General features: G+C 52.8%; 2 protein-coding genes and 1 long non-coding RNA gene across 5 annotated transcripts in view; 2 read left to right on the forward strand and 1 right to left on the reverse strand.

Moving 5' to 3' along the window:
- The window catches only part of POLA2 (DNA polymerase alpha 2, accessory subunit), a 45,851-nt gene extending 45,509 nt beyond the window's left edge, over window positions 1–342 (forward strand). The window contains exon 18 of the mRNA XM_034932989.3: window positions 207–342. Coding sequence (XP_034788880.1) covers window positions 207–335 — 129 coding nt within the window. The 3' untranslated portion in view covers window positions 336–342. The remainder of the gene's footprint in view (window positions 1–206) is intronic.
- Window positions 212–9,633, reverse strand: LOC106635286 (uncharacterized). Its single transcript, XR_008620201.2, has 4 exons — window positions 8,621–9,633; window positions 3,848–4,042; window positions 3,049–3,118; window positions 212–749 (listed from the first exon to the last, which is right to left on the reverse strand). It is a non-coding gene; the product is annotated as an uncharacterized LOC106635286 (long non-coding RNA).
- Window positions 9,634–9,683: 50 nt separating this feature from the next.
- Window positions 9,684–17,170, forward strand: CDC42EP2 (CDC42 effector protein 2). 3 transcript variants are annotated; one of them, XM_034932991.3, is made up of 3 exons: window positions 9,711–9,830; window positions 13,660–13,729; window positions 15,294–17,170. In XM_034932991.3, exon 3 carries the CDS (start codon window positions 15,649–15,651, stop codon window positions 16,279–16,281), a length of 633 nt encoding a protein of 210 aa, XP_034788882.1. In that variant the 5' UTR covers window positions 9,711–9,830; window positions 13,660–13,729; window positions 15,294–15,648; the 3' UTR covers window positions 16,282–17,170. The 3 variants fall into 3 exon arrangements, with proteins under 3 accessions (XP_003828669.1, XP_034788883.1, XP_034788882.1); XM_003828621.5 differs by lacking the exon at window positions 13,660–13,729 and having other exon boundaries at window positions 9,684–9,830; XM_034932992.3 differs by lacking the exon at window positions 13,660–13,729 and having other exon boundaries at window positions 9,696–9,830; window positions 15,272–17,170.
- Window positions 17,171–24,904: the final 7,734 nt, after the last annotated feature.

A 24,904-nucleotide genomic window follows, 5' to 3' on the forward strand; every position in this document is an offset into this window, starting at 1 on the left:
CCCAGAAGTGGCCTCTGCCTCTAGTCTGGCCTCCCTCCAGGCTCCCCTCTCCAAAGCTGCCCGGCACCACCTCTGCAGAAATTCTGCAGTTCATTCACCAAAAAGAAACACATGTGGCTCTTAAGCAAATGAAAAGGTGACCAGCCTCACGCATCGTAAGAGAAACGCAAACTCTAACTACACCCAAATTCCTTTGTTTTGTTTAGTTTTTGCCTTTCAGATGGACAAAAATCAAAATAGGTGGAAACCAGGGGCTGGTGAGCCTGAGGAGAAACAGCCCTGTTGACTGTGTGGGGGCCTGGTACCTGGCACAGTCTCCGAGAAGGACAAGCTGACAGAGCTGACAAAATGACCACTGCAAGCTGGGCACGGTGGTGCGTGCCTGTAGTCCCAGCCACGCAGGAGGCCAAGGCGGGAGGATGGCTTAAGCCCAGGAGGTCGAGGCTGCAGTCAGCTATGATGACACCATTGTACATTGTACTCCAGCCTGGGTGACAGAGCAGGACCCTGTCTCTAAAATAACAATAATAAGACACCACTGCATGTATCTTTTGCCCCCCAGTCCTCCCAAGTCCCTTCTGGGAATGTATTCCGCAGCAGCGCTCGTGCATGTGTGAAAGGGCTTTTGTACAGATGACTCACTGCGGCACTGCCTGTCTTGAGAAAGGGCTGGAAGCAACCTGAAGGTCCCTCTGCCAAGAAGTGCATCTGTAAATTACCATACATCCTTGTGCTGGAATACCGTGCAGCTGTGAAAATGAGGACACACTCTATGTATTGATGTAGAGTGGTCTCCAAAATATAACGTTAACTGGAAAACGCAAGGTGTCAAACAGCATGAACAGCAGAGGCTCAATGAAAGGGCTTCTCACAGTCCCGAGCAGGACGGCCCTCCGCCAGCTACCACCAGGGCCTGCAGTACTTTGGAACTCTACTTGTCTAAATATTGACATTTGTGTTAAAAAAAAAAAAAAAATGAGAGGGGCCCTGCTCGTTCATGCAAGAATATCCCTAGAAGTGTTTACAAGAAACTGATAACACCAGTTGGCTATAGCAGAATGGAGAACTGTCCCTGGGGGATAGGGATGAGACTTCTTGCCTCTTAGGACTTCAGAATTTCTTTTTCTTTCTTTCTTTTTTTTTTTTCTTTTTGAGACGGAGTTTCACTCTGTCGCTCAGGCACCCAGTACAGTGGTGTGATCTTGGCTCACCACAACCTTCACCTCCCAGGTTCAAGCGACTCTCCTGCCTCAGCCTCCTGAGTAGCTGGGATTACAGGCACCCACCACCATGCCTGGCTAATTTCTGTATTTTTAGGAGAGACGGGGTTTTGCCATGTGGGCCAGGCTGGTCTCGAACTCCCGACCTCAGGTGATCCGCACCCCACCCCCTACCTTGGCCTCCCAAACTGTTGGGATTACAGGTGTGAGCCACCATATCCAGCCAACTTCTGAATTTTGAATCACATGAAAGCATTACCTCAGCCATGCGCTTTGGCTCACCCTTATAACCCCAGCACTTTGGGAGGCCGAGGCAGATGAATTGCTTGAGCCCAGGAGTTCAAGACCAGCCTGGACAACATGGCGAAACCCCGTCTCTACAAAAAATACAAAAATTAGCAAATGGCATGTGCCTGTGGTCACAGCTACTCAGGAGGATTGCTTGGGCCCAGGAAGTTGAGGCTGCAGTGAGCAGTGATCACGCCGCTGCATTCCAGCGATAGAGCAAGACCCTATCTCAAAGAAAGAAAAAGAAAAGAAAGAGCATTACCTAATCAAAAAGTAATTATTATTATTATTATTATTTTATTATTTTGAGACAGAGTCTCACTCTGTCGCCTAGGCTGGAGTGCAGTGGCACAATCTTGGCTCTCTGCAACCTCCGCCTCCCAGGCTCAAGAGATTCTCCTGCCTCAGCCTCCCGAGTAGCTGGGACTACAGGCACGTGCCACCACGCTTCGCTAATTTTTGTATTTTTAGTAGAGACGGGTTTTCACCATGTTCCCCGGGCTGGTCTCGAACTCCTAACCTCAGCTGATCCACCCGCCTTGGCCTCCCAAAGTGCTGGGATTACAGGCGTGAGCCACCGCACCCGGCCTCAAAAAGTAATTTAAATGAAAGAAAATGCAGTTCTGATGGTGTTGTACCTCTACACACAGATCATCGTTGCCTTTCCCACAGCACTCGGCAACTCTCATGAGTGATCACCTGCCTTTAGCTATTCTGCAATGGGCCCTTCATTCTCAGTGGCAAGTGACAGACCCAACCCTAACTGTATTAAGCCAAAACTGGAATTTGTTGGCTCGTAGAATAGAAACTGCTTCAGGCATGACTGGATCCAGGAGCACAGGCAATGTCATTGAGATTCATTCTCTTGGTGCTGTTTTCTTCTATGTTGGCCTTATTCTTAGGCAGGCTCCCCCCTTAGGGTGGCAGAGCTGGCCACCAGCAGTTCTGGGCTGGCATCTTGACATTTGTGACCCTAACAGTCCCAGCAAGTTCCTGGGCTGATGCTCTCTGATGTCATATGCCAGAGCCATTCCCATGACTCAGACTGGCTAGGCACAGGACTCAAACCCACTTTTAGAGCTTGAGGGTTGGGGGCCAGTCACACTGGAGACTAGAAAACTGAGGGACAGTCACCAGAGTGAGAGATGGATGCTGGGCAGGGAAAACAGTGCTTACCCACTATCCTCTTGGCCTGTCCCCTCTCCTATGCCATGGGCAACTGGACCTCTCTTGTTTTCTGCTCATACCATGACTTTACTTGCAATCCTCCTGGCCTTTGCCTTGCCAGGCCTCTGCCTGCTTCCCCTGGAATGTCCTTCCCTTTCTGTGCCTGGCAAACTCCTATTCATCCATTTATGCCCTGTTCACATATCACCTTCTCCTTGAAGCCCTTCTCACTCTCCCATCTGCTTTCCCACCCGTAGCAGACAGATCTCATGGCTGTTCTCTTTGGTTTTTCATTCAATTCCCAGTCATTGGCTGAACCCCTCCGTGCTGGCCCGGGAGGGATAAAGGGCAGAATCAATTATTTGTTTCTCACGCAGGTTATCTGTTCCCTGAGGGCTGGGTCCAGCTTTGGCCACTTGTGTCTTCTCTAGTCCAGCATAGCCCTAGGCACAAGAGAGATGCAAGCCTAGGTTTTCAGAATGAGGAATGACAGGATACCTGGAAGGCACAGAAAGTGTGGAAGACAGCCTCTGCTGACTCCAGAATTTACTCCCTACGACAAAATGACAGCCTTGGGGCTGGGACACTCCCAGGGGGCTCTGGGAGGAAGTGCTTGGGCTGGTCCCTGCTAGGACAAGGCTGTCACCACTCTGGAAACCCCCATAGCCCTGGGCCTGAGGCCAAAATCCAGATGCGAAGGGAAGTGCCCCCAGCAAGGCCCTGCCACCCAACTCCCAAGGAGGGGTCCCAGGCAGAGGCAGCAGCTGGAGCCAACTCCGAGGGTGACCTCTCATCTCAAATCCCAGCCTCCAGTGGGTCACAGTTCTCTGAAGTGGGGTGAAGAGCGAGGAGGGCAGGGCTGGAGTTGGCAGGAGTCCAGGGGAGGAAGGAAGCAAGAAACAAGGAAAAAATCCAACCCAGGTCTGGGGTTGGCTCAGGCCACAAGGCCCTGCAGGCTGAGCTCAGGCTGGGACGTCGGAAGCTTCCGGAGGGTGGCTGAGCACCTTCTCAGCTCCCTGCCACCCTGCATCCCAGCAGAGGGACTGGGGCACCTCCAGAGACCCCTGTCACTTCTTAGCACCTCCCCTAGATGCACCCCCAAGATGCGCCTCCCCTAGATGCCACCCTTCCCTGTGACTCTGCTCCCAGACCCCAAGTCCCTGTCATCTCACCTGCCCCCCAGGGTCCTGGGTTCCGGGTTTCGTGGCCATGGAGAGCTGGCTTCAGCCTCTCTGGGGGTAGGAGGGAGCTTCCCTGCTGGTCCCTCCAATCTGGCCAGTGTTGCCGGAGGGGGCTTCCAACTCCATCCCCCAGGTCCCATGGGGGTGCTATGGCCGCTGGTGATGGCAATTTCCAGGAAGGAGAGGCTGGGAGGGGAAGGAAGGGCTGAGTCAGTCCCTGTGTAGTGATCACAGTCGGGGAGGCGGCTGTGGGGTTGGTTGGGGAGCCTATTGGGCCCATCTCAGGACAAGGGAGAGGCTCCAGGCTGAGGAGACAAGCCAAATACCCTGCTCTGGGTGTTTCTCCATCGTGGCCTGCTCTGCCCCTCCCAAATGCCCCTTTTTTTGTTTTTTTTTTTTTATTTTAGTTTTTATTTTCTTAGACGGAGTCGCGCACTGTCGCCCAAGCTGGAGGGCAGTGGTGTGATCTCAGCTCACTGCAAGCTCCGCCTCCTGGGTTCACGCCATTCTCCTGCCTCAGCCTCCCAAGTAGCTGGGACTACAGGCACCCGCCACCACGCCAGGCTAATTTTTTGTATTTTTAGTAGAGACGGGGTTTCACCGTGTTAGCCAGGATGGTCTCGATCTCCTCACCTCGTGATCAGCCTGCCTCAGCCTCCCAAGGTGCTGGGATTATAGGCGTGAGCCACCGTGCCCGGCCTTTTTTTTTTTTTTTGAGACAGAGTCTTGCTGTGTCACCCAGGCTAGAGTGCAGTGGTACAGTCTTGGTCACTGCAACCCCTGCCTCCCAGGCTCAAGCAATTCTTCTGCCTCAGTCTCCCAAGTAGCTGGGACTACAGGCGTGTGCCACCACGCCTGGCTAATTTTTGTATTTTTAGTAGAGACGGGGTTTCACCATGTTGACCAGGCTGGTCTCGAACTCCTGACCTCAGTTGATCCGCCCACCTCAGCCTCCCAAAGTGCTGGGATGACAGGTGTGAGCCACCACATCCAGCCCCAGATGCCCTTTTGGATCCTGCCCCTGAGGTAGCAGGGTGTCCAGGAGCCCTTCTGTCCAGGACAGTCCAGGCCCTGGCTGAGGCATCAGACCCTAGGGTCCAGGCTGGGGGATGCTGCGCTTGGCCTGAGTGTCTTGGGTCAAAATGGAGGCCACGCTTCCCCGTGGCTCAGGCTATTCCAGCCTCCCTACCCACACCCCAGGCCCCTACATATAGCCTGAGAACTTGCACAAAAAAGCCAAGTTTAGTAAATGAAATCCTGTTTTATACATGGCCTTATGAATGGCAGGGCTCCCATGGCGATGCTGGGTGTGCACACAAAGATCCTGTCCATTCAGCAGAACCTCCTCAGGGATCCCCTGGGCCCCAGCCAAGTGACAACCGCATCTGTGAATGGGGAGAAGGAAGCGCCCTCCCTGCATGCTTGCACAGCGCAGAACCCAGGGCCAGGCGCCGATCACTCCTGCGATGTGGACTTGGTCGGGCCCCCTGCTCTGAATGACAGCAGGAATGGATTGAGCGGCAAGGGGACTGGCACTGGGCGGAACACGTCACATCCAGGTGGGTTGAAAACAGTCCCCAGAGTGCAGATAGCATTTCTAGTCCTGGTTGGAAGGCTCAGGGAGGAAAGCAGGAGCTTGGACCAGGTTTGCGGGCTCTGCTGCTCTCTATCCCTACCCGAGGGACCCCTAATCACCCACCCCCCACAGAACTTCTTCAAAGAGCTCCGGGGTTGGTCCCCAGCTGTGTGTGGCCTTGGGTGAGAGGCTTTGTTTCTCCATCTTCCATCCCTGTAACTCTGTTTTGTCCCCAGCTCTGAATGGAGTGCCTGACCCTTCCCTGACCCCTACCCCCCAATGGAGGACTCTCAGCAGATGGGCAGGGGATGAGGGCTTGGCCTGAGCCTCATTCCCGCAGGCTTAGGTGGCTTCATCATTACAGCCATTCCGATCAAGCAGCACAGCCAGCTGGCCAGGCCCCAAAGCTCTTGTCTAATGGTTCCGTGAAACAATGCCACCTGAGGGGCTGCGTATTCCCATGAACAAAATACATGCATGTCCATCCCTTATCTGGTTTGGGACTTGCCTGACCTGATGCTACTACCCCATATTATAGGCAAGGAGACTCTGGAAGGGAAAGTCCTTTGCCTGTGGCCACAGAGCAAAGCAGCAGCAGAGACAGCTCAGAATCTGACTGATGGCTCAGAGGCCGGGGCTCAAGGCACTCAGCTGCCCCTCCTCTCTGAGAGCTGTGTCCTGGGGATGGGCAGGAATGATGCCTGTGGGGTTAGAAGCCTGAGAGGAGAAGCAGGGGCCAGAGCCCACATGCCTTGCCACTTCTAGGCTCAGCAAATCACTGTCGGTGCCCTGAACTTTAGTTCCCATCTGTAAAATGGGGATCGTGATTCAGGCTCTGGCCACGTCACTAGGCACCCCCAGGAGGATGTAAAGAATTCAGGAACACGAAGCAATGGGTAAAGGGCACAGGGCGGCCTGGCAAAGTCCCATGGCAAGAATGGGGAGAGGCACACCCTTTACTCACCCCCACCACAGCTTGGCCCAGGGCCATCATCGCCACTTACTCAATGGTCCAGGCCTGTTTTCCTCCCAGCTGCCAGGCCATTCCTGGCAGAATCCACCTGACCAATACTCCCTGCAGAGTTGAGGGCACACTCAAGATTAAAACCTGAACCTCCTTGGATTCGTTTTCTATCACTGCTACAACAAATTATCATGGAATAGGTGGCTTAAAACAACAGAAATTCGTGATCTTACAGTTCTATAGGTTAGAAGGTCAACATGGGGCTGAGTGAGGTGGCTCATGCCTGTAATCCCAGCACTTTGGGAAGCCAAGGTGGGTGGATCACTTGAGGTCAGGAGTTTGAGAGCAGCCTGGCCAACATGGTGAAACCCTATCTATACTAAAAATACAAAAATTAGCCAGGCATGGTGGCGGGCATCTGTAACCCCAGCTACTCGGGAGGCTGAGGCGGGAGAATCGCTTGAACCTAGGAGATGGAGGTTGCAGTGAGCCGAGGTTGCACCACTGCACTCCAGCCTGGGCAATAGAGCAAGACTCTATCTCAAAAAAAAAAAAAAAAAAAAAGGCCAATGTGTGAGTCTCACTGAGCTAAGATCAAGGTGAGGAGGTGAGGGCAGGGCTGTGTTCCTTCTGGAGCCTCTAGGGTAGATAGGGTAGAACCTGTTTCCTTGTATTTTCCAGCTTCTGAAGCAGTTCCTTGGTTTGGGGCCTCTGCCTCCATCTTCAAAGGCAGCAACACATCATTTCTCTGGCCCTTCAGTCATCACATCTCTCTCTTTTTTTTTTGAGACGGAGTCTTGCTGTGTCACTGCAGCTAGAGTGCAATGGCACAATCTCGACTCACTGCAACCTCTGTCTCCCAGGTTCATGCGATTTTCCTGCCTCAGCCCCCCAAGTAGCTGGGACTACAGGCACGTGTCACCACACCCGGCTAATTTTTTGTATTTTTAGTAGAGACGGGGTTTCACCGTGTTAGCCAGGATGGTCTCGAACTCCTGACCTTGTGATCCACCCATCTCAGCCTCCCAAAGTGCTGGGATTACAGGCGTGAGTCGTGAGCCACCACGCCCGGCCTATCACATCTCTTTCTCTGTCTCCTGCTTCTACTTTTAAAAACCCTTGTTATTACACTGGCCCACCCAGATACTTCAGCATAAGCTCTCTATTTTAAAGTCAGCTGATTTGCAACCATAATTTCATTGGCAATTTTCTTTTTTTTCTTTTTTTTTTTTTTTTGAGACGGAGTCTCGCTCTGTCGCCCAGGCTGGAGTGCAGTGGTGCGATCTCGGCTCACTACAAGCTCCGCCTCCCAGGTTCATGCCATTCTCCTGCCTCAGCCTCCTGAGTAGCTGGGACTACAGGCGCCCGAGTAGCTGGGACTGCAGGTGCCTGCCACCATGCTCGGCTAATTTTTTTTTTTTTTTGTATTTTTAGTAGAGACGGGATTTCACCATATTAGCCAGGATGGTCTCGATCTCCTGACCTCGTGATCCACCTGCCTTGACCTCCCAAAGTGCTGGGATTACAGGCGTGAGCCACGGCGCCTGGCCCTCATTGGCAATTTTCATTTCCATTTCCCATGTAACAAAACATATTCGTAGATTACACAGGTTCGGATGTGGGCTTTTTTTCTTTTCTTTTTTTTTTTATTACATGGGTTTTTGCTCTATTGCCCAGGCTGGAGTGCAGTGGCGTGATCACAGCTCACTGCAGCCTTAACCTCCCAGGTTCAAGCAATTCTCCCACCTAAGCCTCCAGAGTACCTGGGACTACAGGCTTGAGCCACCATGTCCGGCTAATTTATTTGTTGTAGAAACAGGGTCTCACTATGTTGCTCAGGCTGGTGTCAGTGACAAACTCCTGGACCCAAGCAATCCTCCCACCTTGGCCTCCCAAAGTGCTGGGATTATAGGCATGAGCCACAGCACCTGGCTAGATGTGAACATATTTAGGGGGGCTGTTATTTTACCTACCATGATCCCCTTCTTCCCATCCGGACCTCCCAGCTTGTCTGGCATCTTCCCCCACCCCCAGCATCCTGCCTCCCCCACTGAGGTCTTCCGGGCTCTGCCTCCCTAAAAGCCCTTCCCACACTGACAGCATTGAAGCCAACCATCCTGGTCACACTGAGCTGGCATAGCTGTCATCCTCTAGAAAGTGAGGTCTGTCCACCCCGTCACTACCCACCACTTCCTCTGCCCCACTCTTCTTAGCACTTACCCACCTGGAAGGGTATCATGATGTACCTGGGAACTTGGATTTCCCCCATTTCCCTTCTCTGGGCTGCAGGTCCCAACCCAGAGGCTGAATCCCCAGGGACAAGAACAGCGCTAGGCACTTGGTAGATACTCAACAAATCTCTCTTGAGTCACTGAGAGGTGCAGTTTCCTTCAGTCTGTCTCCAGCACCCTGTGCGGTGCCTGCCCTTCAAAACATGTTTCTGGGCCGGGCGCGGTGGCTCACGCCTGTAATTTCAGCACTTCGGGAGGCCGAGGCGGGCAGATCACTTGAGGTCGGGAATTCGAGACCAGCCTGGCCAACATGGAGAAACTCCGTCTTTACTAAGAATACAAAAATTAGCCGGGTGTGCTGGCACATGCCTGTAATCCCAGCTACTCGGGAGGCTGAGGCAGGAGAATCTCTTGAACCCAGGAGACGGAGGTTGCGGTGAGCCGCACGCCATTGTACTCCAGTCTGGGCAACAAGAGCGAAACTCTGTCTCAAAAAAAAAAAAAAGTTTCTGGCCCTGTAGGAATGACTGACTGACTGACTGAAAGAATGAATGGACCAGGAACTAGTCTGAGTATGAGCCCCACCTTCACTCTGGAAGCCTGACAGCAAAGACGGGGGTCCAGGCCACGCGGCCTCCGCCTTCCCATACTCTCTTTTCTAGTGGGAGGTAAACTGATCAACTAGCTTGTAAGTTTGTAGTATTCTAACGTAGGCGCTTCCAAGGAAGTCGCTGAATATACTTGTGCCGGCGCTTCCCCGACGCAGCCCTGCAGGGAAGGATCCGGTCCAAGGTCTCTCTGCGGTTTCTGAAGAATTCGGTCTTCCCGGAGCCTCTCCCCCGGCTCTTCTAGAATCGAAGGTTTTAGTTCCCATGGGCACAGCCGGAGTCCCCGGAGGCCGCCTGCGCCACCCGGCCCTCAGCCGCCAGAACCAGGACAGGACTCCAGGGCGCGCGCGACCGCTGGACCCGGGAGCGGAACCTCCCACGCCGGGAGCCCCGGGCGGTGCCCGGAGTGGGGCGGGGCCTGGGCGGGGATGGGGAGGGGCTTGGCTGGCGCGGCCCCGGCATTGGCTCCGCGGGCCGGGGCGGGGCTGCGGGGTCCGCGGTGCACTCTAAGTTCACCGCCGGTCGGGTCCGGCTGCCGCGCTGTCCAGCTCCTGAGACCTTGCTGTCCGCCGGTCCGCCGTCTGCGCGCCTCACGGTGAGTTCGGGCTGGGATTTTCGCAGCTTCGCGGGGGTCCCCCGAGAGGCCCATCTCTGTGGCGCCCCGCCCCAGCTCGCGCCCTGGCTCTGCCTCTCACCTCACTCAGTTCCTTTCGAGGGCTCCTAGGGCTCCATGGGGCTTCCCGCCCGCATCTGGGTTCCCGCAGCCTCGCCCGTGCCCGCCACGGTCCGTGGGGGCGCAACGCATCCCGACCCCGAATTCCCCGTTCTGCCCTCCATTTTGTATCCGGGCCCCCGCCCCCCTCCCGAGACCCAGGGGTGCCCCGCCGCCCAGCATCCCCACCGGGGCTGGGGGCCGTATTTTTAGCCGATGGTGAGTTGTTCTCCTATCTTTAGCTGCGGCCGCGAATGTCCTGAAACGGATCCGGGCTGGGCTGGGCTCCGCCCGGGTAGGAGTGGGGAGGGGTCGGCGCAGGAACCCGAGCCGGAGCTAAGGAGCCGGACCCGTGGGAGGGGCGGGGGCCCGCACGTCCGAGCTCTGGCCCTGCGCCGAGCGGACACTAGGACATCGCCCAGGCCGGAAAGCACAGGGGGGAGGCTCCTCCCAGAGCTTGGAGACTAGGGCAGGGTCCCCAATCGCGCCCTTTTTCCCGATTGTGGGACCAGAAACCCCGAAGCAAAAATATCTCGCAGGTAATCCCCATCTGGTACTTGAACGCGCAGCTCTTTGGGGACCGCCTGCCTGGAGCCCGGGGGGAGGGGCCCTGGAGACCCCGGTGCGCTCTCGGAGTCCTCCGGGACACGAGGCGATCAAGGGAGCACGCGCGCCACCTGGCGGCCGCGGAGCCGGGCACCTCTCCGGAGGCACCGGGACCCCGGGAGACCCAGCGGCCGCTAGAGGGTCTCTGCATCCGCGAGGTCTAGGAGGGCGGGAGGAGGTGGACGCCTGGGGTCAGGAGCCCTTCGTTTTTGGTATTGTTCAAAGCACTGGCCCCGGAGAATCGAAGTGCTTGAGGAAGGAAGGCCTTGTAGATATTTGCTGAATGAATGATAGAACCTACAGTGACCCGCTGAACCCCGCTATTGTACATTGGCGCTCTCACCTGCAATATTGCAGTGGGATCTCCAGTGGCCCTTTAGTGGTGGCTTCGTTGTCAGCCCATTTTATAGATGGGAAAGGTGAGACCCAGAGAGGAGAGGCGTCTTGCTGAAGGTTACTGAGGAAGTCCCAGGTGGAGCTGGATTTAAGGACAGTCTCCAATCACAGAGAGCTAGGATGCTCCTATCTGCTCCCCGACTGCTGCAGGGAGCTCCCCTCCCAGCTCCCCACAGCCCTGTCCTGATGGAGACCTCATTCTCATATCTCTGGACACATGAAAGTTGGGCAGACGGGGGCAGCCAAAGGTCAGGATGTAGATGGAGGAGGTCTGGGAAGCCACTGTTCCCAGCCTAGCTGTGAGCCCGTTTCTCTCCCGCTCCCCAACCATATTATGGAAGTAGGCGTGGCCCACTGCATGGGAACCACATGGACCAGGCTGGGTACCCACTCTTCCACTTCCTAACTGGATGACGTCGCCAATGTTACTTAACATCTCTGAGGTTCAGCTTCGACTTCTGTAAAGGGCCGTAATGACCCCACCATGCCGTGACTGGGAGCATTAAGATGAGAAACTGTGCGTGGCAAGCTGGATCCTAGGGTCTTGCAGTTGCCAAATCTAAATTCCTGGGGCGTGAGGGTTGTAATTCCCAGCTCTCCCCTGGGCCGCTGATGCTGGCCTCACCCTCGATTCTCCCCACATCTGGAATTGGGTGTGTACATCTGGCTGTGAGTGAGACAGCTGTCAGGGACGCCCAATTTGTTGTGGAAACACTCAGGCTGTCTTGGCGCCGCCGTGTGATGGGGTTGGGGGTGCGGGGAGGACCTGGCCCAGGCTCTGGGTACATCCCACCAGTCAGCCCCACGCTCCATGAGTGAAAAGGAAGACAAGCCCCCCCCAGGACTTCTCTCCTGACGAGCGACAAATTGCATGTTTGTCAGCATGGCCCCCAGGCCTGGCATGGTTGACACAGGATGAATGCGTGACGGGATTCCAAGACCTCAGGGTGCCCATGCGTCCCCACCCTTCCCCCAGCTCCTTGCAAGCTGAGCTGGATTTCCACCACGGGAGAGTCATTCCTTTGTTTCCTGTTAAGCTCCAGGTGCTCTGGGAGGGGTAAGATGTCCGGCCTCTGTGGCTCAGTACGACTGACCCGGGTGTCCGGTCCTGGGGTGGGGTTTCCTGAGCAAGGGCCTCAGCTGGTGGGGGGAGGGGGGCAGTTGGACTCTGCTTCTCCTGCATCCTCCTTCCTCCTTCCTGCTCCCGCTTCCCAACCCCCTCACCCCCACCCTCACCCTGCCCAGAATGAAAACTGAGGCAACGAACTGGCAAGAGCCACCTTTGGTGAGCCCCTGGCTGGGCCTGGGGAGGGAGTGGTACAGGAGGGTGGGCTCATCTGGCTTGAATTCCCATGCTGCCCTTACTCACTGGGTGACCTTGGACAAGTTTCTCTCTTTGCCTTTTATGCTGAGTCTACATCTGGGCTCATGTGTACTGGACCAATCAGGTCCCATGTGCATCCCCCACCCTCAAGCAGAGGGAGTGCTTGCTTCATTTCTTTTTTCTGTTAAATCAGTATGACACCCCTTCGTAGCTATTTATTTTTACACATTAAAAATAGCTTAATTTTTTTCTGACTACATAAATATTATGTGCATATAAATAATACATTGCTTATTAGTAAGAATTTGAATTCATAGAGGTCTGAACAAGAAAGGAAACATCAACCTGAAATTCTACCACTTTGAGAAAACCACTGTTCTATCTTTTCATATTTATATATATTACACACATTTATCATGTCATAGTCATGGGACCAAAATATTATGGGTTATTTTTATTGATGACTCCTTTCCTCCCATATCAGTGACCCCACCCCCCATCCCTGCTGTGTACCCTAGTCAAGGTAGCCCATATGACAACCTAGGGCTGGCCTTCTAGATTTTTCTCTGTGTTTTTAATTTTTTTTTAATTTTTTTTTTTTTTTGAGGCGGAGTCTCACTCTGTCACCCAGGCTGGAGTGCAGTGGCACGATCTAGGCCCACTGCAACCTCTGCCTCCTGGGTTCAAGCAATTCTTCTGCCTCAGCCTCCCGAGTAGCTGGTATTACAGACTTGTGCCACCACACCTGGCAAATTTTTTTTTTGAGACGGAGACTCTCTCTGTCGCCCAGGCTGGAGTGCAGTGGCGCGATCTAGGCCCACTGCAACCTCTGCCTCCCGGGTTTAAGCAATTCTTCTGCCTCAGCCTCCCGAGTAGCTGGTATTACAGACCTGCGCCACCACACCTGGCAAATTTTTTTTTTTTTTTTTTTTTTTTTTTTTGAGATGGAGACTCTCTCTGTCCCCCAGGCTGGAGTGCAGTGGTGCGATCTCAGCTCACTGCAAGCTCTGCCTCCCGGGTTCACGCCATTCTCCTGCCTCAGCCTTCCGAGTAGCTGGGACTACAGGCGCCAGCCACCATGCCCGGCTAATTTTTTGTATTTTTAGTAGAGACGGGGTTTCACTGTGTTAGCCAGGATGGTCTCGATCTCCTGACCTCATGATCCGCCCGCCTCGGCCTCCTAAAGTGCTGGGATTACAGGCGTGAGCCACCGCGCCCGGCCTAACACCTGGCTAATTTTTGTATATTTAGTAGAGATGGGGTCTCCACATGTTGGCCAGGCTGGTCTCGAACTCCTGATCTCAGGTGATCCGCCCGCCTCGGCCTCCCAAAGTGCTTACAGAAGTGAGCCACTGCGCCTGACTTTTTTTTTTTTTTTTTGTATAGGACAGAATTCTACACAGACCTGTACCCATGCAGTTACACAACATGCATATATGTCAGAGCAGGGAGGCAGGTAGGTAGTCAATGCTTTCAATAAATGGATGATCTATATTATGTTTTTGCATTTTGCTTCTCTCTCTCTGCAATGCCCTGTGGAAATCCTCCAAAATTTTTCACCTGTAGGTTCACCTCAGGTTCAATTTTGAATTTTGACACCTCTGATTTTTTTTTTTTTTTTGACGGAGTCTTCCTCTGTAGCCGAAGCTGGAGTGTGGTGGGGCGATCTCGGCCCACTGTAACCTCCACCTCCGGGGTTCAAGCGATTCCCGTGCCTCAGCCTCCCAAATAGCTGGGACCACAGGCATGAACCACCACGCCTGGCTAATTTTTTGTACTTTTAGTAGAGACGGGGTTTCACCATGTTAGCTAGGATGGTCTCGATCTCCTGACCTCGTGATCCACCTGCCTCAGCCTCCCAAAGTGCTGCGATTACAGGCGTGAGCCACTGCACCCAGCCCCAACACCTCTGATTTTTAAATAGGGTTGATAATAGGGTGGTTGTGTTGATTAATTGAGATGTGTCTGCAAAGAGCGCAGAAGAATTTCAGGTACAGAGCAGAGGCCCCCTCAACTAAAAAATATATGTACTCCCCACTCCACCTTCTCTTTAGATGCCAGGGTAGGGAGGAAGGCCAGAAAGTATCCTAGACTCAGCCCCTACCCATAAGGAACTCTTAATAGGCAGAGGAGAAAACACGACCCCACCTCCAGGTGGGACATGATTGGGTCAAATGGGAAGTGCCAGCCACCCACCACCCTTGGCCAAACACCTGCTGTGCTCCAGGTCCCCGCCAGGCTTGGGCAGGAGAGACAGTGGTCACAAAGCTCTCTGTCCTTGGTCAAGTAGGGAGTCAAGGCCATTTGTGAGGCCTCCCACAATCTGGCACTTACATTGTGGGGCACAGGTGATGTGCAATGGAGGTGGGGGGTATGGCATAAGTACCTGGATAAGGGTGATGAGACCTACTTTGCCGGGGACCCAGGGCAAGAGAATAGAGCAGGACTTTCTGTGCGACTTTGGACCTGTCATTCAGGTTCCCACCTCAGTTTCCCACCTGTAAGGGGAGGAGCTTGGCCCTGGTGGTGAGTCTCTAAGATGCAGTAGGTCTTAGAGTGAAGACATGCTTCTCCCAGTACAATTCCCTGCAAGGGGAGTGCCCCACCCCCTCAGGATCCCATGGCTACCACAAGAGGCCCAGAAACAAGATAGATGTTTCTGGCCAGGCACGGTGGCTCACACCTGTGATCCCAGCATTTTGGGAGGCCGAGGTGGGCAGATCATTTGAGGTCAGGAGTTCAAGACCAGCCTGGCTAACATGGTGAAACCCTGTCTCTACTAAAAAAAAAAGCAAAAATTAGCCAGGCATGGTGACACGTGCCTGTAGTCCCAGCTACTGAGGAGGCTGAGGCAGAAGAATTGCTTGAGCCTGGGAGGCGGAGGCTGCAGTGAGCTGAGATTGCGCCACTGCACTCCAGCCTGGGTGACACAGTGAGACTCCATCTTAAAAATAAAAAAGACGTTTGCATCTGACCTTGGTCCCGCTGTCTCTGACAGGTGTGCACCCTTTGTGTTTCAGCTCCTCAGCCCTGGACCGGGGACAAGTAACCCTCGGTGACAAGACCAAAGTGCACTGCTGCCCACACAGTTCCTACCTTTCTGGCTTCAATTCTTCAGAAGAGTTTGCCATCCTTTGGGGAGAACGTGATTTTCGTTATCTCAGCCCACTGACTTCATTGATCTCTAATCTTTTTTAATTCCTTGGGCCAACTTTGTTCGTGCCCCCACACTGTAGCCAGAAGCCCGTTGGCGAGCTCTGGCACCTGCAAACCACCCCGTGGAATGAGTGTTTCCTCTGGCTGAGGGTTGGAGAGGAGGTGTGGTCTCAGCAGGCGGCCCGTAGCCTCACAGCCAGGCCTGGTGGTGAGGTCACCATGTCCACCAAGGTGCCCATCTATCTGAAGCGTGGCAGTCGCAAGGGCAAGAAGGAGAAGCTTCGGGACCTGCTGTCCTCGGACATGATCAGCCCACCGCTGGGGGACTTCCGCCACACCATTCATATCGGCAGTGGCGGCGGCAGTGACATGTTTGGCGACATCTCCTTCCTGCAGGGCAAGTTCCACCTCCTGCCGGGGACCATGGTGGAGGGGCCTGAAGAAGATGGCACCTTCGACCTCCCCTTCCAGTTCACCCGCACCACCACCGTGTGTGGGCGGGAGCTCCCGGACGGCCCATCCCCTCTGCTCAAGAACGCCATCTCCCTCCCGGTTATCGGTGGACCCCAGGCTCTCACCCTGCCCACAGCCCAGGCTCCACCCAAGCCCCCTCGCCTGCACCTGGAGACCCCTCAGCCTTCCCCACAGGAGGGAGGGAGTGTGGACATCTGGAGGATTCCAGAGACTGGCTCCCCCCACAGTGGGCTGACCCCGGAGTCAGGGGCCGAGGAGCCCTTCCTGTCCAATGCCAGCTCCCTGCTGTCCCTGCACGTGGACCTGGGGCCTTCCATCCTGGATGATGTCCTGCAGATCATGGATCAGGACCTGGACAGCATGCAGATCCCCACATAGGACACGAGGCTGCCTAGGCTGGGGTCCCAGGTGGGGCCCAGCCAGGAGGTGGGGTGTGGACCCGGCCCTGGCGGCGGAGTCAGGGTCCCAAGATCCCACCTGTGTGGTCGCTGGCCAGTGATTCTCCTTCTGAGCCGTGTTTCCCCTCTCCCTCCCTCTCCGCGTGGGCAGGGCAGGCCCCATCGCTTTCCTCTGATAACCACATGGACACGTCCTGAAGTCAGCCCAGGCGCCCTGAGCATCTTGGGGCACCTGGACCCCATCACAATACTCCTTCTTCCTTCAGGTCCCTGGGTGAAGGCTTTGCTGAAACCGACCCCCCTTTTCACGTCCCTTCTGCCTCTGCCCCGTTGGATGCCCTGACTGGGGGCAGGGGAAGAGACAGGGCACAGCTGGCCACAGGGCTCAGCCACTGGGCAGGCTGTTCCGGGCCTTTGGCTTTGCATCCTGGACGGGGAGTGTCCTGTCAGGGACCAGATGTGTCCTGCCTCATCCTTAGCTCCAATCCCTTCCCCACGTGACCGGGGATTCTGGTTGCAATAAAACATGCTGCTGCTGGTGGCGGAGCTCCCTGTCCCTTTGCCCCAGGTTTCCTCCCGGAGGCAGACAGTCTCCCAGAGCTGAGGGCTTGCCTCTGGAGACCCCAGCCCCAGAGGGCTTTGTGGAGGACAGGCCTTGCCCTCAAGAACGTCGTACCTGACGCTGAGCCTGTCGTGAGAATGCAACAGGAGCAAACCAAGTGTTGCTGTGACATTGATTCAGATGTTTGGCAAGAGGTGGCTGAGCACTTGGGTGGGCTTGGCACTGTGCCAAGCCTGGGGCCAATCCCTGCCCAGTCAGCTGGGGTCTGGTGGGGGACACCCAAGAATAAAAGAATAACCACAAAGTATGCAAGGGACCAACAGCTTCTCCAGCTTAAGAGCACCGAGGGAGCATGCAGGAGGGATGCTTGGAGCTGGGAGGGTCTAACAGTGCTGCTTCAAGATTCATTCCATCCACGGCTGTTTACTGAGCATCTCCAGTACACAAGGCACGGCTCCGGGTGCTGGGGATACAAGGCAGATGCCATCCCTGCTCTCTAAGAGTTTAAATTCTAGTTGGAAGGGGGATATTAAATTGGTAAACAAATAAGAGATGATTTCCAGCAGTGGTAAAGGCTATGAAGAAAACAACGTGATCAGGAATGCCTAGCAGGGAGGTCAGAGAGTGTCAGGGCTCATTAATGTGATCAGATGTGATTCTGAGCCAAATCGGAGCTACCAGCCAGATAACTCATATGTAAGCACAGGCACTGAGGAACCAGACTGAAGACAGAGCAGACACCACACAGCAAAAGAGCGTGGACCTCCGAGTTGCACCTGGCCTGAGACTCAGTTTCCCCATCTCTAAAATGGAGCAGGCCAGGCATGGTGGCTCACACCTGTAACCCCAGCACTTTGGGAGGCCAAGGTGGGTGGATCATGAGGTCAGGAGATCGAGACCATCCTGGCCAACATGGTGAAACCCCGTCTCTACTAAAAATACAAAAATTAGCTGGGCATGGTGGCACGTGCCTGTAATCCTAGCTACTAGGGAAGCTGAGGCAGGAGAATCACTTGAACCCGGAAGCTGGAGGTTGCGGTGAGCCGAGATTGCGCCACTCCACTCCAGCCTTGGTGACAGAGTGAGACTCTATCTCAAAAAAAAAAAAAAAAAAAAAAGAGCCACTGATAGCTACCTCACAGGGTTATTGAGAAAACTAGGGATAACATTTATACTAGCCACAGGGAAGGGTTTTTTGTTGTTGTTGTTGTTGTTTTGTTTTGTTTTTTTCTTTTGAGACGGAGTCTCACTCTGTTGCTCAGGCTGGAGTACAATGGCACAGTCTCAGCTAACTAACCTCTGCCTCCCGGGTTCAAGCTACTCTCCTGCCTCAGCCTTCCAGGTAGCTTGGATTACAGGTGCACGCCACCATGCCCGGCTAATTTTTTGTTTTGTTGTCTATTTGTTTGTTTTTGTGTGTGTGACAGAGTCTCACTCTGTCACCTGGGCTAGAGTGCAGTGGCACAATCTCGGCTCACTGCAAACTCCGCTTCCCAGATTCAAGCAATTCTTCTGCCTCAGCCTCTCGAGTAGCTGGGATTACAGATGCCTGCCACTGCTCCCAGCTAATTTTGTGTATTTTTAGTAGAGACGGGGTTTCACCATGTTGGCCAGGCTGGTCTCGAACTTCTGACCCCAGTTGATCCGCCCGCCTCAGCCTCCCAAAGTGCTGGTATACAGGCATGAGCCACCATGCCCGTCCAGGAAAGGTGTTACAAATGGTTGCAGTGTGTGATGAAGGAAAGAACTGGGGCTCGGGAAGGGCGGGACTGTGAAGCTGGAACACAGGCTGGCGGCAGCAGGGAAGAGTTTCGCTGACCAGGCTGACGCTGAGGCGATGGGGTGCTGCTGAAGGACGTGAAAGCAGAAGAGATAGGTGGTCAGATCTAGACCTGAGGAACGACATCACCCACGCCAGGTCGGGGATGGAGGTAGCCATGGCAGGCATGAGCAGGAGGACTGGACCCAGGTGAGGATGGTGCATACAGAGAGGAGGGGAGTGGCCTAAGGTGGGGCCCGGTGGCCCCTTCTTCCACCCTCAGCCAGTTCTTTTCTACCTGTGTGACCTTGGAATCCCAGACACCCACCACTCCCCCAGCCTTTCACAAACATTACACAGTGTGTGTGTGTGTGTGTGTGTGTGTGTGTGAATGCATTTTTTTCTTATTATTTCTGGACATTTTATTTATTTATTTATTTATTTCGAGACGGAGTCTTGCTCTGTCGCCCAGGCTAGAGTGCAGTGGCACGATCTCAGCTCACTACAACCTCCGCCTCCCGGGTTCAAGCGATTCTCCTGCCTCAGCCTCCCGAGTAGCTGGGATTACAGGTGCCTGCCACCATGCCCGGCTAATTATTTTTGTTTTTGTTTTGAGATGGAGTCTTGCTCTGGTGCCAGGCTGGAGTGCAGTGGCACGATCTCAGCTCACTGCAATCTCCGCCTCCCGGGTTTAAGCGATTCCCCTGCCTCAGCCTCCCGAGTAGTTGAGACTACAGGCATGCACCACCACGTCCAGTTAATTTTTTGTATTTTAGTAGAGACAGGGTTTCACCATCTTGGCCATGTTGTGATCCTCCTGCCTTGGCTTCCCAAAGTGCTGGGATTACAGGTGTGAGCCACCGCACCCGGTGCCCAGCTAATTTTTGTAGGCCAATTTTTGTATTTTTAGTAGAGACAGGATTTTGTCTTGTTGGTCTCGAACTCCTGACCTCAGGTGATCTGCCCACCTTGGCCTCCCAAAGTGCTGGGATTATGGACGTGAGCCACTGTGCCCGGCCTTATTTTATTATTATTATTTTTTTGATATGGAGTCTGGCTCTGTCGCCCAGGCTGGAGTACAGTGGCACGATCTCGGCTCACTGCAACCTCCACCTCCTGGGTTCAAGAGATTCTCCTCCCTCAGCCTCCCGAGTAGCTGGGATTGCAGGCACATGCCACCGTGCTCGGCTAATTTTTGTATTTTTGGTATAGATGGGTTTTCACCGTGTTAGCCAGGATGGTCTCGATTTCCTGATCTGATCCACCTGCCTCGGCCTCCCAAAGTGCTGGGATTACAGGCGTGAGCCATCGTGCCCAGCCTTTTCTTTTTATTTTTTGTAGAGATGAGGTTTTGCCATGTTGCCCTAGCTGGTCTCAAACTCCTGGGCTCAAGTGATCCTCCCGCCTCGGCCTCCCAAAATGCTGGAATTACAGGTATGAGCCACTGCACTCAGCCCGCATTTTTTTTTATTGTGGTAAAATATATATAATATAAAATTTACCATTTTAAGTATACATTTCAGTGGCATTAACTACATTTACGTTATTTTGCAACAATCACCACCATCCATCTCCAGAATTGTTTTCATGTTTCCAAACGGAAGCTGTGTCTCCATCAAACATTAGCTCCCATTCTCCCCACCCCCTAGTCCCTGCAACCACCATGCTACTTTCTGTCTCTATAAATCTGACTACTCTAAGTACCTCATTGTTAGCATCATGTCCTCAAGGTTCATCCATGTTGTAACGTATGTCCCAATGGCCTTCCTTTTTAAGGCTGAATAATATTCCATTGTATACATGTATATACTACACTTTGTGTATCCATTTGTTCGTCCATGGACACTCAGGCTGGATGTACCGTTTAGCTATGGTGAATAGTGCTGCTATAAACAAGGGTGCACAAATATCTGTTCAAGACCTTGCTTTCAGTTCGTTTGGGTAAATACCCAGAAGTGGAATGGCTGGATCACATTTTTAATTTTTTGAGGAACTGCCATATTGTTTTCCATTGTGTCTATACCAATTTACATTCCCACCAAACTTTATGTTTTTGTTTCCCTGTTTTTTCTTTTTTTGAGACAGAGTTTCGCTCTTGTTGCCCAGGCTGGAGCGCTATGGTGCAATCTCCACTCACTGCAACCTCCACCTCCTGGGTTCAAGCGATTCTTCTGCCTCAGCCTCCCCAGTAGTTGGGATTACAGGTAACTGCCACCATGCCTGGCTAATTTTTTACATTTTTAGTAGAGACAGGGTTTCATGATGTTGGCCAGGCTGGTCTTGAACTCCTGACCTCAGGTGATCCATCCATCTTGGCCTCCCAAAGTGCTGGGATTACAGGCATGAGCCACCACTCCCAGCTAACTTTTTGTTTTTCACTTGAATTTTTTGTCATCACATGGAGACTGGAGATTTGATATACTATCAGGAATGGGATTTAAACCCAGGTCTGTGGGACCCCACAGCCTGTATTTGACTGCATCTCTCTGTCCCTACAGGGGTTCAGCTTCAGGCCCTGGTAACGTTTGTGAAGACAGAGGGTCGGGGAACTGAAGGGCCAGCACCTTCTTACCTGTGGGGCCCCTCAGCACTTGAGTGGTTTATCTCCTGCTCTCTGGGGAGGGGAAGACAAGAAAAAAGGACACCATCCTTAGAGCTTCACCCAGTGGAAGGCAGCAACTCACCCTGGACCTGAGCTGAGGCCAGAGTAGCCATGGAAGGAGGAGATTCTTGTCCTGGGTCCCCAAAGTGCTCTCAACTCACCCTGCATCAGGCACCAGCCACAGGGCCCTGGGAAACCACTCGGGGCTGGTCTGCCCTGTTGGGGTGGAGAAAGGGAACTAGGCAACAGAACTGAAGCACTGGATTAGCAGCTCAGGATACCGCCTTCAAACAAGGTAGCTGGCCGAGCGTGGTGGCTCATGCCTGTAATCTGAGCACTTTGGGAGGTCGAGGCGGGTGGATCACCTGAGGTCAGGAGTTCGAGACCAGCCTGGCTAACATGGTGAAACCCCCTCTCTACTAAAAATACAAAAATCAGCCAGGTGTGGTGGTGCGTGCCTGTAATCCCAGCTACTTGGGAGGCTGAAGCAGGAGAATCACTTGAACCTGGGAGGTGGAGGTTGCAGTAAGCCAAGATCATACCACTGCACTCCAGCCTGGGTGACAAGAGCGAGACTCCGTCTCAAAAAAAAACAAAAAAACCCAAACCCTCCCTTCCGCCCAAAAAAAACAAAGTAGCTAAGGTAGAGAGAAGGACCTTCCCACTTCGGCTTATCTAGACACTATACTGCACAAACACACCTACAAAGGAATTCCCCAAAATAGGCAGAGAAGTTGTTGGACAATCAACAAAATGACAAATGCCCCCGCGGTGCACTGTTTTACATGCCCAACAGTCATCTATATCCCATTCTCTGTCTTCAAAAAACAGCAACAACATATCTGGCCTATGTAGTATAGTGACTCTATCCCTCTTTCTGTCAAAAATACATTCACTCGGCCGGGCACGGTGGCTCACGCCTGTAATTCCAGCACTTTGGGAGGCCGAGGTGGGTGGATCACCTGAGGTCAGGTCAGGAATTCAAGACCAGCCTGGCCAAGATGGTGAAACCCCGTGTCTATTAAAAATACAAAAATTAGCCGGGCGTGGTGGTGGGTGCCTGTAATCCCAGCCACTCAGGAGGCTGAGGCAGGAGAATCGCTTGGACCTGGGATGCAGAGGTTGCAGTGAGCAGAGATCATGCCACTGCACTCCAGCCCAGGCAATAGAGCAAGACTCCGTCTCAAAAAAAAAAAAAAAAAAAAAATTCACTCTCTCCGAAGGGAGACAAGTCAAAGTCTTGCTAATTATCATATCCACTCCCAAGTCTAGCATTTCTGGATGATGTCCATTCCTCCTGCAATTCCCTTATCATCCATCTCAACATTTTGCAACCTATGAACTGTATCGTAAAGTTAATTACTACCAATACACCCTACGTACAGGAGCAGAGGGAAATAAAGAAGAATGAAGAATTAAAATCTATTAAAGGCCAGGAGAATGGCTCACACCTGTAATCCCAACACTTTGGGAGGCCACGGCGGGTGGATCACCTGAGATCAGGAGTTTGAGACTGGCCTGGCCAACGTGGTGAAACCCCGTCCCTACTAATAATACAAAAATTAGCCAGGCGTGGTGGCACGTGCCTGTGATCCCAGCTACTCGGGAAGCTGAGGCAGGAGAATCTGGGAGGCAGAGGTTGCAGTGAGCTCAGATCATGTTATTGCACTCTAGCCTGGACAACAAGAGCAAAACTCCTTCTCAAAAAAAAAAAATCTATTAAAAATATACTAACTGAGTGCAGTGGCTCACGCCTGTAATTCTGACACTCTGGAAGGCCGAGGCAAGCAGACTGCTTGAGTTTAGGAGTTCGAGACAGCCTGGGCAACATAGCAAGACCCCACCTCTACTAAAAATACAAAAAAAAAAAATAGCTGAGCATGGGTGTGCAACAGTGGTCCCAGCTTCTCTGGAGGCTGAGGTGGCAAGGATCCCAGGAGGCAGAGGTTGCAGTGAGCCAAGATTGCACCACTGCACTCCAGCCTGGATAACAGAGCAAGACTCTGTTATCAAAAAAACACAATTTTCTTTTTTTAATTCAGCTGGGTGTTGTGGTACATGTATGTAGCTTCAGCTGCTTGGGAGGCTGAGATGGAAGGATCGCTTGAGCTCAGGAGGTCGAGTCTGCAGTGAGCCAAGATCGCACCACTGCATTCCGGACTGGGCAACAGAGAGAGACCACAGCAAGAAGAGCAATAATATATGGAGAAGCTACAGGCCAGGCGCAGTGGCTCACACCTGTAATATCAGCACTTTGGGAGGCCGAGGTGGGCGGATCACCTGAGATCAGGAGTTCGAGACCAACCTGACCAACACAGCAAAACCCCATCTCTACTAAAAATACAAAAATTAGCTGGGCGTGGTGGTGGGCACCTGTAATCCCAGCTACTCGGGAGGCTGAAGCAGGAGAATCGCTTGAACCTGGGAGGCAGAGGTTTCAGTGAGCCGAGATCGCGCCACTGCACTCCAGCCTGGGCGACAGAGCAAGACTCCATCTCAAAAAACAAACAACAACAACAACAAAAAGAAATAATTTGAGGCCTAGGATTACAGTACATTCCTTCAGGAAGGATGTTACTTGGTACCAAATATGCTTGCTTTTGTCAGGTAACTGGGAACATTTCAAAAATGGGTCCATCTTGGGCCAGGAGGGGTGGCTCACGCCTGTAATCCCAGCATTTTGGGAGGCCAAGGCAGGTGGATCATGAGGTCAGGAGTTCGAGACCATCCTGGCTAACATGGTGAAACCCCGTCTCTACTAAAAATATAAAAAATTAGCTGGGCATGGTTGCTCGTGCCTGTAGTCTCAGCTACTCAGGAGGCTGAGGCAGGAGAATTGCTTGAACCTGGGAGGCAGAGGCTTCAGTGAGCCGAGATCGTGCCACTGCACTCAGCCTGTGCGACAGAGACTCTGTCTCAGAAAAAAAAAAAAAGAAAAAAAAATGGGTCCACCTTAATCCAAGTTCAAGGCTGAGCTTTCCTCTCCCCCTTTCCTGGACCAAACAGATAATAGGATTCTGAACTATAAGTCCATGGAAATTGATTTGTATCTTACAGCACATACGTGTCAGTAGTGGGGTATCTGACTTCCTACTTTGAGCAAGCTCTGGGTTTTTATTTTCGTCCCTCCCCACAAAGACTGCCAAACAACAGTTTAACTTCATGGTTATATCTTCCAGATCAGTAAATGCCTCCAGGACAAAAACTGCTTCAAAAGCTGAACTTACCTCTCTGGGTTTTAGCTTCCTCAATGTTGGCACAATAATTCTTCACTGTACTATTAGCTTTTCAATGCTTTTAAGATTTTTTTTTCACTTCCTCTTCTTTTTTTAATTTGTCTTCAGAGGGAAGGTTGGAATCAAGTATCTAATCAGGAGCCTATCTCCCCTTACCTACCCGAATAAAATATTAAGAAGAGCCATCCCAGGGGAGTTCCTTGGATTTTTCTCCCTGCCCCCACTGGGTAATAGCAATCTTAAGCTTTACAATTGGAATTGATCGCCCCAGCCAACAGTGGGACCCGCTTTTTATTTTCTTGCCTAGTGGCATGTGGAGTGAAATATGGCCTACTGACGATCTGATCGTGATTTAGAGAAACTTACTGCGCCCCCTGGTGGAAGCATTATTCCCTTGGGTCTTAAAAGCTCTAAATCAGCCAGAGCGCAGAGTTGAGATTCCAA

Source organism: Pan paniscus, chromosome 9 (assembly GCF_029289425.2).
Source record: "Pan paniscus chromosome 9, NHGRI_mPanPan1-v2.0_pri, whole genome shotgun sequence".
Taxonomy (NCBI): Eukaryota; Metazoa; Chordata; class Mammalia; order Primates; family Hominidae; genus Pan; species Pan paniscus.